Here is a 17,825-nt window from a genome sequence, read left to right on the forward strand (position 1 = left end):
CTTGTAATTAAGAAAATCAATTACAACTCTTTGTCTGAACTTTATCATATTTATTTATTATATTAAGTTTTTTTCATTCAGAACAATAATTGTTCCCCTACTTTACAGTGGAAGTAGAAGCTGACACTAAGACTGGAATGAATATAGTAAAGATGAGCATCTTTTCAGTGATAATCTCCCAGTAAAAGTAGGGCCACCTATTATACAGAAAGTGGTTTTGTTGAAATGAAGGAACAGGATTGTCATCTGAGATGGCCATTATTTAAAATATTAGCAGGTAGAACATCTGATGATATTTCTCTCTGTTTCCAGTATTACATTGGCAGGCTGCTAAAGGACCATAGCTGGGTTTTGTGACTTGTAGTTTCAAAACATGTATAATAATGGTAGGGAATTTCTTTGAGGAGCTAATCTGTGTTGCAAACCTCAGCATGGTTAGAAGTCTGTACAACATATTTTCTGTAGGAGAGGTATCTTAAAATATTTATATGATATGTCTCTATCAAAGACTCTAGATTTTGACAAATGCATTTCAACAAGGGTTAATGACGAGCAAGAAAGCAGAAGGCTGTGCGTGTACCTCCTATGTTGTCGTTCTGTGTAGAAACACTCATTATTTTGCACAAAATAGGCAAGAAGAGACTACAGCTATTCCTCTCACTCATTACCCATATGAGCTCTCCTTCCTTTGTTGTTTTACTGTTGCCCTTTTGCTCAAAAGTAATTGATCCATTTCTGACTCCAAAAGATATACTGAAATTGGTATATATGGAAGAGGTGTTTGCGCTGTTCTTTTCATGCTTGGGAATTCCAAGGGGGTGTCTTCTAGACACAAATCTGTATGGGAACAGTGAACCAAATTTTAGAAGATCGTAAAGTCATCATGCCTTGTCAATCAAAAGTATGTTTTCACTAAATATAACCACTAAAATATTTCTTCCAGCTTCTAGCACTTGAGAAAATAAACCAGAAATCGATATTACGGAGGTTGGATACTAAAGCACATGTTAAAATATCAAAGCAATACCAGAGGATCAGTTATTAGAGTTAAACAAATTATTTTTTTCTAAAGAAAAGTCCTTCACATGTAGTTGTTGCATGATATTTCATTATTTTTAGAGAAATAAAAGATTCTGTAGAAAAGTTTATTTTATGAATTCTAGGAAGTCTTATTCAACAAAAGCATGCATGTGAAATTTTTCTTGCTTCAGTTTTGAAAGAGTGAGAAAACTGCATTGTAATGCCAGAGCCTAAATACTTAAAATGGTTCTAATGTATTGATCTTTGGGGTGTTTAATGACAAGGTGTTAAGAAATTTTATAAATTTTTTTGTATAGCCTTAAGCTACTTCCTGCTATTTTTGCATTACTTGCCTAGATGATCATATATTTATAATTGATAGTCCTGATGAATACAATAATATTAAAACATTTGCTATAGGGTTTTTTTTTCAGAAATTATTATATCTGTTTTGTTTGAACATAATGCTCTCTGCCATGTGCGTTTTTTATGTACTTATTGCTGTCTGGTAATTATTGTAAGAGAATACTGAATGAAGCTATCATGTTTTACTAATAGTTGGACATTTTACATGCTTTTTACTTTCCCACCATCCTAGCATGCAACTGTCCATATCTTTTAAGAGTTTTTCTTCTGTGTGTTACCATAACTGTAAAGAAAGGTATCTCAAAGACAATAAGTGGTGTGTCATGTTATTTAAAAAGGATTCAGAAGATATGCAACTCTCACATTTATGTCACACTTTCTGCTACTCAGTGGTTCTTCAAAACTCTTGCTAGTCAGTGGTTTTCCTACTTTTACCTTTGTCATCATTACCTTTATCACATATTTCCTTTTTTTCTCCCTTGCATTGTTATTCTCACCTATAATCTTTTTTCAATCAGTGTTTGTTCAGAGATCAAGTTACTGAAGAGCAGTATTTGAGGGATAACTAAATAGTAACAAGGCCTGCTTCTGAGATAAAGTTACCCAGGTTACCAGATATGGAATTATTCATGTTTATTTGAAGTGTGACCCACTTTAAGGACCCTTTCTGAGGAAAGCCACAAAATAGCCGGTGTGCTTTCACGTTGGCTCCATTGTGTATCTTTAATTAACAAAAACAAGGATTTGTAAAGCTGCTTATTTCAGTTCCTGCACTAGCAAAAATTCTCCTTCATCTACATTGTGTTCCTCTGGGACTCTCTTAAAGTAGAATACAGCTGTCCTTGGAATTTTTTAGGCTTGCAAAAATGACTTGTGCACCAGGCCTTTCCTTTATAAATTGTGCCCCCTTGTGAAGAAATATGGTGGGGCAGCAGGAAGGGCAGCATGAGAGCAGAGCAGTGTGTGGCAGCCTCAGCCGTGTGCTTGGGAACTGGTTCTAGAGGACTGTAATTAGAAATAATCCTCTTCTGTTTATATAATTTTTCTCAAAGTTTTTTCCTATTAATCTGTACATTTTCTGCAGTAGTATAATTGTATTAGTAGCTTAGAGGTGAGAAATCTAATGTGGGAAGAATCATTTTACTTTTACTTACAGTGAGTTTACATCATGCCAATGACCTTATTTTCTGTATTTATAAATATGTTTTAGAAATTGCTTCCTGACTGGCATTTTAAATTAATTTTTTCTGTAAATTCATGCAATACCAAGCACAAGGTGGTACTTTCAGATAAATTTAGCATTGCATCATTTCATTTGCAGTAATGTAAACACAAACTCCAGTAGGCCTGCAAAATTAAACATTAAATGTATCAGATTTTATTATCTGTGTGTCTGTGATCACTTTGAAATGCTTATGGAGTTTTTACAAGGAACAAATTTCCACAGACGATTGGGAAGTAGACTTGTAGGAGCTGCAGAGGTGAGGCAGCCCCATGTGCAGTGCAGCCACGGGATTAAGATTTGGCAGCACAGTTCTTTTCTCTGCAGGCTCTCAGGCAGTCTCTGTAGACGGGAACAGGCTGTCATCGTGGGTTGCTGAAAGCCAACCTGCACTTTCTGCTTGTGTTGGCTTGTTTCAATTTCTATAAGTTTTGTCATTTTTTCCTGCCAGATGATATGATATGGATATGGTGAAACACAAGGGAAAAGGTATGGTTCATGTAATATAAACTGTTAAAAAGTTTTTCTTGCTCCAGGGATAATAGGAAAGCTTTCCTTCGTCAGAAAGAATGTAGTGCTCGAGAAAAATATATTCTTGCTTTATTAAGCAAGATATTTCTTTCTTGAACAACTTTCTTTTCAGTCAGTACTTATCCTGTTGTTGTAAACAATTAGTAATTTTGAAAAGTCTGTATTGTTTCCTTTTTATTTTAAATAGTGATACTGAATGTGAATGTTTACTAGCTTATTGTGTTTAATTGATTGTAAAGCCACTTACAGAATTTTAGCACGTAAAGTTATGAAGTCTACTTTTTTGCTTAGTATTGGGTTCTAACTCTATAAATAAGGTAAATATTAATTACAGACATTTATTTTTCTTACTTTATTGTTTTGATAAAATATTTAGATGCCATTAATGAAGTTGAGATTAAACCCCCCAATGAATTTCGGATTCTTACTGTGACTTGATGAAGAAATATTGCATGTACAGCAAGGATTTATAGAAAACACTTGATATTTTTTAGTAAAGAATATTGAAATCGTAGGCAAAGTATGTATGACTTGTTTTTTTGAATATGCAGTAAAATATAAACGGAAAGAAATTCTGTAGCTATTGCTTCACCCAGTGTAATCAATACAAAACTGTTCAGTAGAAATGCAATCAGGATGACATTTGATTATTATGTATATTTTTATAAATGCTAAAAATATGATTTTGTCTTATTTTCCCTTCATGTGCATGTGAAGCTAAAATTACACTACCCACTAGTGATGATAGAGAATTGTTTCATTTTCCTCAAACATATGCTGTACTTTTAAATAGTCTAAAAAACTTGGAAATTGTCTAATGTTTAAATGTACTGGACTAGTCTTCCAGTAAAGCAATATGTTTCAGGAATTTAAACTGAACAGTGCTTTTGACTTGACAAGCAATTTATTGTGTAGGTTGGTTGATGAAGGATCCAAGTACCTGCTTGTGAAAAATAACACAATACTGGTTTTTTTCGTACATGAGCTCTCATGATTAGTAAGAATAAGTTGTGATGGTTACACTTAATGAACACAAACTTTGTATCTCTGTGACAACTTTTCTTACTTTCACTTAAATAGTAGGAGTTTAACCTTTCTGATACCTTGTAGTTTGGTTAGCTTTATTATGTTCAAATCAAATGACCTGGGAACATTATGACAGAGCTTTGAGGTTTTTAGTAACAGGTCCAAATATTAATTTTTTTGGTGCTGCTACAAAATCATAACACAAAGGAGAACTAAAGGTTGATACATTAAAAATATGTTAAGTCATATATACTATGATAGTGTTTGGCAGCATTAGGTTGTGGCACCTACTCTCCAAGAAGCAGATAAATGCATAGGAAGATAAAAGTTCCTGTTTTAAAGTGTGTACACAGTGATAAAAAAGGTGAATTGTGGGTTATACAGATAGGACATTTTGCTAGATGACCATCTTGCTAAGTAGCATGTGAATATGGGGTTTTGCTGATCTATTAGTAAGTCCAGGGCACTAATGTCCTGTAAATGAATAAAATATAGAGTCAGCCAGTCTGAAGATTAATAAAAAGAATGACTAGACAAAATGTTGAATTACAGTCACACGTGTCAAGCACATATTGAAGGAGCAGTTAGCAAACCCATTTTTTGTTTATGGAATTGTATTTGTTGCCATCTTTATTCGTTCTTACCTCTCTGTTAATTTAGAGAGGGGACACGACTCTCAGCCAGTGCCTTTTATGTATAAGTCATTTGAATAAAACCAAACCAGCGCCCAAGCTTTATATCTTTCATTTTCCTAAGTAGCTAGACCTCCATCATTGCATCAATTTGTTTTCATGTGGTCTTTACATCTTCATAAGCAGATTTCATTACAGAAGAATGCATTAGTACAGTTTGTAGAGTAACTTATGGAATATAAAGATTGAGTTTGAAAATAGGTTTTAGAAGTACAGATGGAAATTACTTTTTTGCACCATGCAGTTGCCCTTTGCAGTGCCAGTATTGCAGTAGGTTTATATATTTAATGTAGATTTGGCATTTGATGAGATTTTTGTTATAAAAAGCATATGTAAACTTTTCCCTCTATGGAATAAATTGTCCTTGATGTGGTTCTGAGAAGATAGGAGCCTGGAAATTATTTCTGCTTGTTTATTCTATTCTACAGTAAAGATCCATTAGATCTATCTAATCTTTATAAAGTACTGGTTTTCTGGGTTTTTTTGTCCCTGATGTCACCATAAGTTTTTATCGTAGCACTGTTTGAACAAGTCTTCCTGCTTATTCTCAGAATGATGATGCTGTGACAAAACTGCCCTCTAAAGATCTTAAGAATGTACTTGTCAAATTGAAAGTATTTGGGACTTGAGTAAAATGTTAAGCTACTGCTAAAGTTTCATGGAAACATACAATGCTTTCAGCGTTTTTTCGTCTTTCTATGATAATTATTTAAAACAAGAGCAAACAACCATTTTTGCTTAATAGTTAACTGAAACATCCACTACAAATTTTCTTCCCTCAAGTACGTGAATAGTTTGTTATGTACATGAAAACTTGCTGCAGTTAATTCAAAACAAATCTGTACTCAGCTCTCCCAAAGCTGTTAAAAAGCACTATTTCTCATTAAGGTGAAGCTTTTGAAGTTTAAAGAATCCTAAATTTGGCACATGTACTTACAGATAAATAAGTCAAAATGTTTTCAGAACTGGTGTGATAGTATGAAAGAGAAGCTTGTAATAGGAATCTAGGTTTTATCCTTCATTTTGTGGGGCTAAGCATACATACAGGTCACTTATACATGTAATTCAGTGTAATATAATCGCAATTTATAAAAATGATTACACTGAGCAGAGTGGCTATGAATTTTGGTAAGGAAGCTGTTGTATATACAAAGTTTAGTTGAAGCTAATGCTAAAGCAAAATAAATCTCATGGATGACTAAACTCTAGTCCCTGGGTCTGTAACAATCCCCAGAGAATAAGGAAAGTTAGTTTAAAATATTTTTGTTCATCTGGTCTTAAGCCAGATGCCTTAAATCTGAAAATCAAGCCTCCAGTGACATTCCACTCCAATGGGAAAAGAAAGGAGAACATATACTCTGATCCTGCAGAAACTTAACTTCATCAACAATTAAAAAGTGTAATTTAAATACTGAACTACCGTGCTCTTATTACTTCTCCCTTGTTCCGTCACTCTACTTTATCACTCATACTCATTCTCTTAAAACAAGCATATTTACCTTAAAAAACGTGTTAAATGTGATGAAGGAATTAGAACTTTCGAAAATTGCAAAATTTAGATTATCTATTTTGTGATTTTCAGTCAAGTTAAACTGAACTGGAAATATAATTAATGAATCAATGCCCCATGTTTAGATCTTGGACTTGGCCTCCAAAGCTCCCTTTGGAGACAGCATCAATTTTAACTTAATAACAATGTTACCACCCTTGCATCATTTTAGCAGATTCAGATGATACTTAAAAACTCTTTCAGTGACAATTACTGCCATAGATTCAGTTTGATTCCAGTATACACTTGTCTTATTATAAGTACGGCTATTAGTGTGTATTAGGTATCTATCATCAAAGTTGTTTGATAAAATAGAAATATGATGTGAAGATTGAATGTATGGTGTTCTGCAGAACAGTTATTTAAAGGCAACAGGTGAACGCCTGCTGAGCTGGAAACAAGGAAAACAGGAAGTTATTTTTTTAGGTTGCTGCATTGTATACTAGTTGTTCACAATGTCTTCACATGTATAGCTTTTCTGCACTTACAGATGCAGCACAGTCTTCCTTGGCAGCTAATGACCAGGGAAGATGAATAGTGTTGAAGGTACTGTGTTCTTGATCAAAGAAAGCAACATAAGGGAAATTGCTGCGTTGTACCGTAATGGATCATTGTGATCGCTTAGTTTTAGCTGAAATTTTTATTCTAAAAATTTACAAGATGACCCTTTTTTATTCTTATCTTTTTGCAGGATTGTTATTAAATGTTCATTGTGAACAATGATGAATGAAGACTCACTTTTTATCAGTAAATTATGATTAGACATGTAATTTCAAAGCTAAGTTTGAAGTATCAATATTCTCTTGTGACTTTGGGCAAGGAATTTTGCCTTTTCTATTTCTGGGTAATTTTTAAAAAAACCCTTAAAGTGGAAAATGCCTCTTTATAGAACAGAGTTATTTTGTTTCATGAAATCATGTTCTGTATCCTGACCTAAAAGTCTATCAAACAATTCAGTCATGAAAACTCTGAGAATTTCCTGGCCCCAATGTACTATCCAAAATAACCTTATAATTATTCATGTGACCCTATGAACCCAACAGCTGAAGTACAAGCAAACAAATAGGCATGGATTCAGTGTCTATAAAATTAGAAAATGAGAACTAGATTTCCTGTGCTAAGGAAAACTTGCTCTTTTATTAGCTGTATGCCGTGGGTAGGATGCATAAATTTCACAGCTGTAGTAATCTGCCTACCAATCTTTTACTGTAATATCAGTTAAAATTGGTTATAAATGAAAGTATTTTGGGATGCAGCAAGGTTCTATTGCACTTTACATTTATTCAGTCCTTAGGTTTTTGTCTACATATCTGAACTATAGACTGTTTCTGATAGATGGGCTGAGATCCACCTTTCAACGTAAGTCCAGAATGTAAAGTACAATAAAATCCCATTATGAACCTTTTTTGATACAAATAAAAATAGTGATTGCATAATTAGAATCAACATGTACTTTGCGTCTGAGCTTTGGCACATTTACTCTGAGCTTGAGATCTTCTTAAGCAATTCTGAGCAGTTTCTCTACTTACAGGGATGCAGCATTACACTGTGTAAAAACAGAATTAGCCAGTTCTATGACCTTTAACCCTTGCCACTGGCTATCTTATGAATTTTAATATGAGAGACATGGGAATGGAACAGACTGTGTGCTTTCTGAATCACTTATAAGTGTACATATTAACAAAGTATTTTTGAAGAACTTTTAAGGCCAGAGTTCGGTATAAGCAGCTATAGTGAACTTTGACAAATAGATGAGATTGTAGAAAGAGGATGAGAAGCCAAACTTGTAAGGGTGGTCAGATATAGTCTTCAACAGCCATAATTTTTAGGTTTTCTGTTCGATTCTAAGATGATCATGTTGACAGGAGATCTCTTAAATGTTTTTTTCTTTACTGTATGTTACTCCTAAACCTTATTGTCAGTTTATAGATCAGGACTATGCAACTAAGCTCATCTTTCAAAGTTGTTTAAATAATCAGTTCACATGAGTGGGAATGCAGCTATTTTTCAATGTGTGAGTTCTGTGGAAGCCTTTCCTCAAATGGGAAGAATACAGTTGATATTAAGGTACAAACCCATACAGATTTCTGCCTGTATCTGATGCGTGTCTGGGGGTTTTGTTTGTTTTTTAGAGAAAATCTAGACTTGCTGTTGCTCCACATACAGAATAATAGGTTAAAAAAAAAGATGTGGGACATTTGGAGGATTCAGTGATCCATTGTAATAGTAGCATCCTTTACAGTTTGACGTACCAAAGACGTTTCTACTATGATGAAAGGAGGAATTTAAAATGAAAATATTCATCTGTCCTGAATTGAAATTGTTTCATCATGACACATTTAATATTCTAACATCTAAATGGTTTGAATGAATTATTTCACTCTTTCTGAGAGTTTTAAGCCTAATTAGCCTATTTTAGATAATGTACATAGCTACATTAAAACTTCAGAATCAAAAATTCAACCTGCTAATCATCTTCTTGTTTTAAGTACTTTTTATAACACACCTCTGAAGTTTTATATGAATGCTTTTTTATCATCAGTAAGGTATATCAAAAGTCATTATTAAAATATATTTTTGAACAGTGCTTATGTGTGTGGTACTTATACTTTTATGTTAAAAACATAGTAGGTAATTTTGAAAGCTGATAACCCAAGAAATTCTAGTGCACACGATCAGATGTTCGAAGACATGATCCACGTCAGACTGGTAAAACTATCAGCTTTTCAGTTAAAAAACCCCAAGGTGTGCATTAATTAGGTGGAGATTACGCAGATGTTTATTTAAAAGAGTAATTTAATTTATTTAGTTACTAAGGCAGCAAATTGTTCATCAATTATATTGTTGGTGAAAGTTTGGAGGAAGTAAATAAACACTCAGGAAATAAAAAGAATACTGGCTGCATGTAGAATTGACAAGAGTAGAACAGAAAACGTCTAAAAGTTATAAGTTGCAAAGTACTATAAAAAGATAAAAAAATAAGTTAGCAAGTGAACTTGGTAATAAAAAAAATAATAAGTATATATTTTTTCACATACACACTTGTACCAACAGAGGTATAAATAACTGACCCAGCTGCAAGTGATGTTTTTCGCCTTTTCTAGCTAAGATTGCAGAGGTTTCTCTCACTGGCAAGGGCATTGTTTCACATTGCTGAAAAGTGATGAGAAGAACTCCTGTTTTGTGTTCAGCGTCATCCTTTCATTTTCTCTGTAATCAATTTGAAATTTCAAGTGTTTATGAAAAAACTTTCAAATGACAATTAATGCCTTTTATCAGCCTCTTATTTATATCTTAAGTTGATTCTTCTTAGTAGTTACTTGAATCTAAAGTATAATACCTGCCATGAAAAGGAGGACTTTCTCGGGGTGGAGGTACTGTTTTAAATCTGTATCCTAATTAGATCACACTGCTTTTCATCTTCTAAATCTGTGAAGTTCATCTTTCCTTTGGAAAGGGCTATTTAATACAGAAATGGAAAATAAGTAAGTAATAGCAACCAAGTTTTTATCAAAAGTAAAAATGATGACTTGTTGGAAGTTTTGATCTGCTGTTACAATTTCTGTTCATAAATCCAAATCTCAAATTAATTGTTTTAAAAACTGTGTCATCATTTCCTGATGATAAGGCATGAAAAAAATTCTCCACTTAAGGCACTTGTCAGATACCAGAACTGAATAGGGATGGCTAATATTTCTGAAGAATGTTGAACTGTACTTAAGGATTATTGCCTGTGCAAGATAGTTTGATCCTCACTAAATTCTGTTCCTGTTCTTGAAATTATCTCATCCTTAACAGGATGCAATTCATAAGAAATATTGTCTGGTGAAGTAATGCACATTCTGTAATTGCAATTGAAGCTGTAGAAAGTTCACAGAACATCACTTAATGAATATTAGTGTTTGGGCACATCTGTACTTGATCGCTCTTTTGGCAGCCTTCCAGCTGCCGTTGACACTGATTTCCATGTTCCCAGGGTCAGCTCATCTGTTTTCTGTGTGTCCTCTGCTGCTCTGGGCCACATTTCCCATTTACAACTTACTGTGTAGAACTGAATACTCAACAAAACTTGCTGTTGAGTAAGTGAGCATTGTTGCTCTGCAGCATGATACTCTTGTCTTGAGCTCTGTGCTGACATTCCATCTGCATCTTCCTCATCCTTGAAAGAGAGCACAAAAGTTGAAAGGTTTTTGAGAGCAGACATTGCAAAAAGGATATTGGCAAGACAGCTGCTGGAAGGGTATCCACAGTGTTTCTTCTAAATTGCTGGAATCTGAAGATCATTTGCAGAAAAGGAAAATATCTGGGTCTCCTACAGTGACTGCATCACTGGACATTAGAAGAGCTATGTGAGTATGCTGGAAAAAGCATTGACTCCTATGATGAAGAGGTGCCTGAAGCCCTTTATTTCTTTCCTGTGATGTGTTCTTTCCTTCAGGTGTGTAAGGGGACTGGACAGGCTCCAATGCATGCACCTCCTCTGCAAGTTGTATGTGCCCTACCTCAGGGAGGGCAGCTTCTGTTTGAATTGGGAGAATTATTCCTACTATAAGGAGAAGGTGGAGACAACATAGCATTCCTTATATGTTATGAAGTACACTTCAGATTATACCATGACACTGTATCCTCTTTTTTTTTTCTTATTTTTTAAAATATAGTACAGTGTTTCAGCAATCTAGGGATACTTTAAGGAACTTTTCCATTACAAAAACTAGCATCTCAGCAGGCAAGTTATTAAATTTCAGCACCATGTGAAAAAACATAGAAAGCAAGATATGAGCAAGTTAAGATATAGACAATACTCTTACTCCCTGCCATATTTTCAGTTTTTGCTGAATTGCATATATTTCACTGTGAATATGTGTTTATGGCTCTAGTTTTCTTGCTGATTAGTTACCTTTACTGCTATTTCTTAAGCGCATATGCAAACCTGCACCAAATGGCTGTGTTTCAGCAAAACCTTCAGGTGGTGGTAGTTCTTGTTCTCCTGTTAGTAAAGCTGCAGGCAGGCCAGGTGGCAAGTGCCACTGCTGCATCTGCTGTCAGTTCTGCTTGGCAGGGCAGTTGTTGGCTTGCAAAGCCACCTGAAGGGTGATGTTCAAATACATCTCCAAAAGCTGTTGAGTATGAAGAAAGGCATCATAATATGTAACCCTTTATTTGATTGCATTTTATTTTAATGTGGGATGGCTGTTTGTACTTTGAGAATGTTGCCTGTTAGCCAAAAATGTTGGATCATGAGATGCTGGGAGAGGATCTGTGAGTTTGATGCCAGCTTGCAACACTGCCAGATAGTTGTCTTTGTGTTTGCCGCAGGGAGAAACTGCAATAGAGTGTCATGACAAACAACAGATCAGAGAAGCTTGGGAGAGGTAGTTGTCCTGGTTTCAGGTAGGCTAGAGCTTTCTTCTTAGTAGCTGTTACAGTGGATGTGGAATGGGAATGGTGTTTCATTTCCTGCTGGGCTGGACAGTCAAGAGTCTCTCACAAATTTCAGTGGTGCTACAATTTAGAAAAGCTTACAGTTGAGTGATTGCATTCAGCCACATCATCTGGAGTAATAAGTTGGGAGTGGAATTTAGTTGACCACAGGTTTTATCATAAACCTTGCCCTACTTGTTCTTGTAAATACCAGAGCTCAGTTGGACACATAGCCAAAAATTTCATCAGCTCTCCTGGTGTGTTCTTATTTGATTACAGGCTGCTGAGTACCACCAAGAAGTTAGTGTTCTAACAGTCCAAATGTCTGGCTTTTGTACTCCAAATACTGAAAGCCACTTAACAAAATGTCCAATTTCTTGAATGGATTTCTGAAGACCTCACCTATTTGATTGTTGAAGTGAACAAGACTTGCCAGTGAACAGAGCTGAGAAATAGTCCTGACAGAGCAGACCTTTCAGCTGTTCTCAGCATCCTCTTTGTCAAACACAGTAAAATCCCTTGGCTTTGAACAGCCTGCACAACTGTTTGAGATATGGCCTCTGGCATGTCCTCTTGAGAATATCTTGTGCACAGTAGGAAGAAAGACAAACATATACACTATTGTAAGGATAACAAAAAATGCATTTGGTGTTTAATGTATTTCAGTTCTTATAATTGATACATAATCAGAAATTGTTACAAGACACTCATATTTTAGAAAGACCTTGAATTAAAGCTTTGTACTTTAGCAATGATCTTGAAATGTCATGAACTAATCTGTGGGGGTATGGTCATAACCTGAATGAGATAAAGCTGTGAAAATCCAGTGTACTTCAGAAAATTACCTATCAGCAGTACCCATTTTTACATTTTTTACTAATATATGCTCCAAAGTGTTATGCTGGAGTACCATTTTGGAAGATATAAAACTGAAATATTGACCAATTCTGCATTAATGCTTCATTCACCCAAGTTCACCTTGCATATTAGTTTCTTTCTGACAAAGGTGTTTCTTTGCATAGCAGACTGTGCTTGTATTCCATGGTATATATATCTGAATTAAATGATAGAATAAATACATGTAAAAGCAATAGGAATGGTCCTTGGTCATGACTTCCAAGAGACCACTGTTAGCTTCATTTGACCAATTTTAGTAAGGGTTTTCTCTGAAAAACCTGCAAGGCCAAAATGAAAAATCACCCACAGAATTTCCTCACTTTAATGTAATTTTTTCGGAACAGAACAAATTTGAAAAGAGCAGCGTTTCCTCTGCTGCTAATTGTGTTTAGGCTTGTATGTTCTGTAAAACCTTTGTGTTTTCAAAGGGGATATTTAAATGATCCTCAACACATACTTTCCTGAGAGTTATTACTTGTTAATATACCTCTATGGCTTACAGGCATTTAAAAATGCTTTAAAAGCGTCCAACAAATGATGGCAGGCTGCTGTCAGCAGCCCTCCATCGTAGAAGTGCTCTGTAGGTGAATAGCCAGGAAATCAAACTGAAATGTGTTGTACCAACTGAACACATGCGCACACCTCCTACATTTCAGTATTTCATCTTGATCATTCAGGATATCTTGATAGATGTGTTTAGAGAGTGTTTGGACAGATGCAGTGAAGTATTAAAACCTCATTACCCTATTGTCTCATATTTTTACACTGTAGTAGCAATAAGCATAATTTTTCATGACTGTTCTTTGCAATGAAATTCTTGGGTACACATATTCTTCTGTACATATTCTGCTGCCCAATAAATGGGAAATTTTAGTCGATTCATAATTCCAGTTTCTGGGTTTCAAAAGCACAGGAGCAGCTAGACAAGTGATAGCATGCCTCCAAGGTCTAAGCTAAATACTTGAGGCAGAAAAAATATGAAAAGAGAAACAAAAAAAGACTACAGTAGGAGATACATGTAAATTTTAGTAAGAATTCACAATTAGTTTTTATGAACTGCTATATCTGATATTTGCAGTACAGCAGTACCCACGAACTCCAGCTTCATTCCGGGGGAATATGTGTCATAAACTGGGCAGTAAGTGGCTGCGGTGTTTAGGTGTAGTAATGTTGTGGAGAAAAGGACACATTGCAATTTGCAATTCCGTGATGATTAAACAGAAAAAAAAAGTGCAAGAGAAAACTAAGGAATAGTTTCAAGGCTAGCATAAATTGCTCGTTCTTATAGTTATTTTTAAAGATATTTTTAATATCTTGGCAAAATATGTCTGTCGTCACTGTAAGAAACTTTTATTGCCCGAAGGTTATCAATAAGTTAACTTGCAGATACCATTTTAAGTTACTAGAAGCAAAATTGAGGCACTTTTAGAAGTAAAATTTTGATGATTTATTGCATACATTATTAAGAGGTGAATAATCTATTTTGTTTCCATGCATTTTCCAAGTATGGACTTGGTTGTGAAGCTGCGAAGATGGAATTCTGTCTGAATTTAATCTTTATTTTAATGCTAATTTTCATTTTTTAGTTGGAGGACAATTTTCTCCAGTAGAAATCAGAAATATTGTATGTTGCAAGTAGTTTTTATTTTTCTTTTATTTACCATTAAAATCTCTTAATAAAGAAAAGAAAGTAAAAATCTGTTGAAGCTGTAGTATACTTTTATTTGAATACTGGTGTATCAGTATATGGAGTTTCCTGTTTCATCTCGTTTCTTATTTTAAAAGTGTTGTTTGTTCATTACAGAATGTTTAGCATTGCAACACTTTCAGAGTCAGACACTGTCCTGAGTTTCTTGTGAGTTACTGCTTTATATGCAGTAAGTGAAACATGGCAGCATCAGACTGCAGATGGTTTTGCAATCTTTAATTTGATATGTAAGGCAAAAGTGAGGCTTTGTTTCTTGATGGATAGCTTTCAGTTTAGTGCTGCATCCTACTCTTTTTGGTTCACATTCATTTTTAATTACATTAGTCATTCTTTGGTAGTGGCATGGATCAATAGGATCTGGATTCTGCCAGGATGAACTGTAAACTCTGGCTTGGAATAAACTTCTTTGTCTCCCAGGCAAGATTAAGTTTCCCAGTTGTCTGGGGGAATCTCTCTGAAAGGTGGTTTTCCCTATCAGTTACTTGAGGGATTTGTTGCTATTCTGATTGTTTCACTTCTTTTCAGGGGCTGACAAGTATACACATTGTAAGTCTGCATTTTTTCGTAACCTCATCTGTGTGCAGCCGAAGTAACAAGCTCAGAACTTTAACACATCAAAACAAACAGAATTTGAAAATGTTATGTGATGTGCAAAGTCTTTGGAGACAGCTAGTGCCCCAAAGTCTACTTTACACAGAAGAGATTAACACCATTATTCTATGTATAATCTCTCCAGCAAAACACTGTCGCCTATTTCTGTCAACAAATGGTTTCTTTGCTTTGGCAGCTGAAAGAAATTTTAGTTGTGTAGGCAACAGAATGTGCCTTTATAAGTTGCAGAACCCAATTTTAAAAATATTTTGGATGGTAACTGCAGTTTTGAGAAGTTAAATTATATTCATTAACTAAATATTTTTTTAAACAAACTAAAAAGACTAATTATGTCTGCTGTGTGTAACACACTCAGAGTCCAAAGGTTTACTGTTTCACAGTACACCTTTTGAAAAGGTACTTGCAGACAGCTAGCTAAATAAAAGATCTACACACATCCCATCCAGGTAAGGCATGCTTTAAGAGCACATTTTCTTTCTGAATTAAGGTGATGATGTGTCTGCACTGACAGTCTAAAAGTCCGTGAAACTGCCAGATAGCAAAGAAAAGAAGATAAAGATGCAGGTGTAATATTTCTAGAAACCTCAGACCAAACAAATTTTGGAAAATCTGCAGGGAGAGGGGAAAAAAGATGCCACAACATTTTATGCTGTAGTGTAGTGCATGAGTAGTGTAGTGCATCACAGAAGGTATCTTTTAAAGGCATTGAGTTATATATAACCATAGTCAACATGTGAAAGTTTCTTTTTTTTATGTTAATAAATATGTCAGTGTTCTTTTTCAGATCATTGAATTACATTACTAGTTAATGAATTATTATATTTTTAATATAAAATTTTAGATTTCCCCAAAAGGAGGTTATTACACAAAAATAAAAGTTAAGATAACAAATATCTACTTAATATATTAGATTGTATTTGATTTCCTGCAATTTGTTTACACGGATGAAGGAACCACATCATTGTTCACCTCTTCTGTTAGTGGAGGGTCAGATCCCTCATGGAACAAGGAGCTGGATCCCTCCTCACTGACCTGGCAGGGTAAATGCCAAGCTCAGGGCAGAAGTGGATGGGTGTGAGATCCCTGTGCTGGGAGCCGCTTCCCTCCCTGGATCCGTGGCTGGGCACATGTGTGTCCCGTGGGCAGGGTGTCGGTGCCTCTGACATTTGCACAGGCTGTGCAAACAGGTTCTTATCATTTGGCTGAGCACATGTGTGCTTGCTTTGTAGGACTGGCTGCAGTTTCTGCCATGTTGATGGATAGCTGCATTTTGTTTATATGTGGGAAATGATGGCAACAAGACACAAGGCGCTAATTGAAAAAAACTGTCATGAAGCCATCAGCTTGTTTCTTCTGCACATCTTTGCCTGGTGGGGAGCAACCTCATGAAAATTGTCTCAGCACCTGTCCTGGTGACAGTTATGCTGACCTTTCCCTGTGTTAATTTTTAGTTTACACTTTGTAATTAAGAAGCACAGATCATTGAAACAAATTATTAATGTTAATCAGTAAGTCAGCATGCAAGAATGCAAAGAATCAAGTCTCCCTTGTATACTAAATGAAGAGATTTCTTCCAGATTCTTGCTTTGATCATTAGACTCTTTTAAATAAGCAAACATTACTTAGTTGCTAAGCCACAGACTGAAGTTCATTAGTGTGTTATCACAAATATTGTAAAAAGAGTACTAAACCAATATAAGATAGAGGACCTGTACGTAGGCTGGAAGTAATGCAATAAATGTGAACATTTTGAAAGAGGGTTCAGAGTGATTAAAGCCATCTCTGTTTGCAAAACCCCGCCCACTCAGCAAGAAAAAGTGCCAACCCTGAGTTGATCTGGTTTTTTCTGCTACTGATATCTCTAAGGTTTTCTGGAAGTACAACAGATCTAATAGTATTATATACGGTTTTGTTCATATTCTGTGTTTTATTTGTTGATGAGGTATATTGATGTGGGTTTTTTTTAGTCTAATGGTTATCTTTAGAATGCTTTTAAACATAGATGGAAAGTCAGAATGACTTCTTACTTAAGTATCCTGTTTGGGAGCCTGACCCAAAATCCTAACAAGCCAGTTTTGGATAAGTAGAAATTGCAGGTCATCGAACTTCACAAGAAGTCATGGTCATTTGGAATTGTTTTATATTCAGTATGTTATCCTAAGCAAGCAAACTAACAGTCAGTCCATGCTTTTGCATTCTCCACAGATCTTCAGTACAGTGAGAGAAGAAGAGGAAGGAGCAGAAGATATTTTTGAATATATTCCTCATCTTCTGAGGAAGCTCCCAACATCTGTTACAGACTGTATATACAAAGGAGATAGTTTTTGTGTAAAACTATGTGTAACAGGTGCTTACTGTCAATATCGTGCCACTTCACAGAGGACTGCACTCTCTAACTACATAACTGGTGCTTTACTAGAAGCAACTACATCATTAGGAGCAAGAAGTGGTATTTTAAATATCTTCGGAGGATCAGCTGGAAGAACAATGCTTAAAGGTAATGAAGATTTTCTTTCATCTTTGTCCACTTAAAGTATAGAATGAGTTGCAAAATTATGAATACTGTGTAGTATTCTGTAGTTTATATACCCATCCATGAAGTTAACAGATAAAAAAGATTTTATGTTTTCAAATATTTTCCTTTGGAGTCGTTATGTGTCATAGTGAATAGCTATCTTAGTTTAATAAAGTAAAAACACAACTAAACTGAACAGACTCGTATTACAAAACGTTGCAGGTTTTTTTCTTGTTTGAATCTTTTCTGCCTGCATCCAAATTTAA

The 17,825-nt window shown here is 35.0% G+C and overlaps 1 protein-coding gene across 1 annotated transcript in view; it reads left to right on the forward strand.

The window, feature by feature from the left end:
- Positions 1 to 17,825, forward strand: part of PLCE1 (phospholipase C epsilon 1) — a 112,127-nt gene that overhangs the window by 22,073 nt on the left and 72,229 nt on the right. The window contains 1 exon segment of the mRNA XM_031061867.1: positions 17,250 to 17,541. Within this exon segment, the coding sequence (XP_030917727.1) occupies positions 17,250 to 17,541 (292 nt within the window).

The sequence above is a fragment of the Geospiza fortis genome, unplaced genomic scaffold, assembly GCF_000277835.1.
Source record: "Geospiza fortis unplaced genomic scaffold, GeoFor_1.0 scaffold130, whole genome shotgun sequence".
NCBI lineage: Eukaryota > Metazoa > Chordata > Aves > Passeriformes > Thraupidae > Geospiza > Geospiza fortis.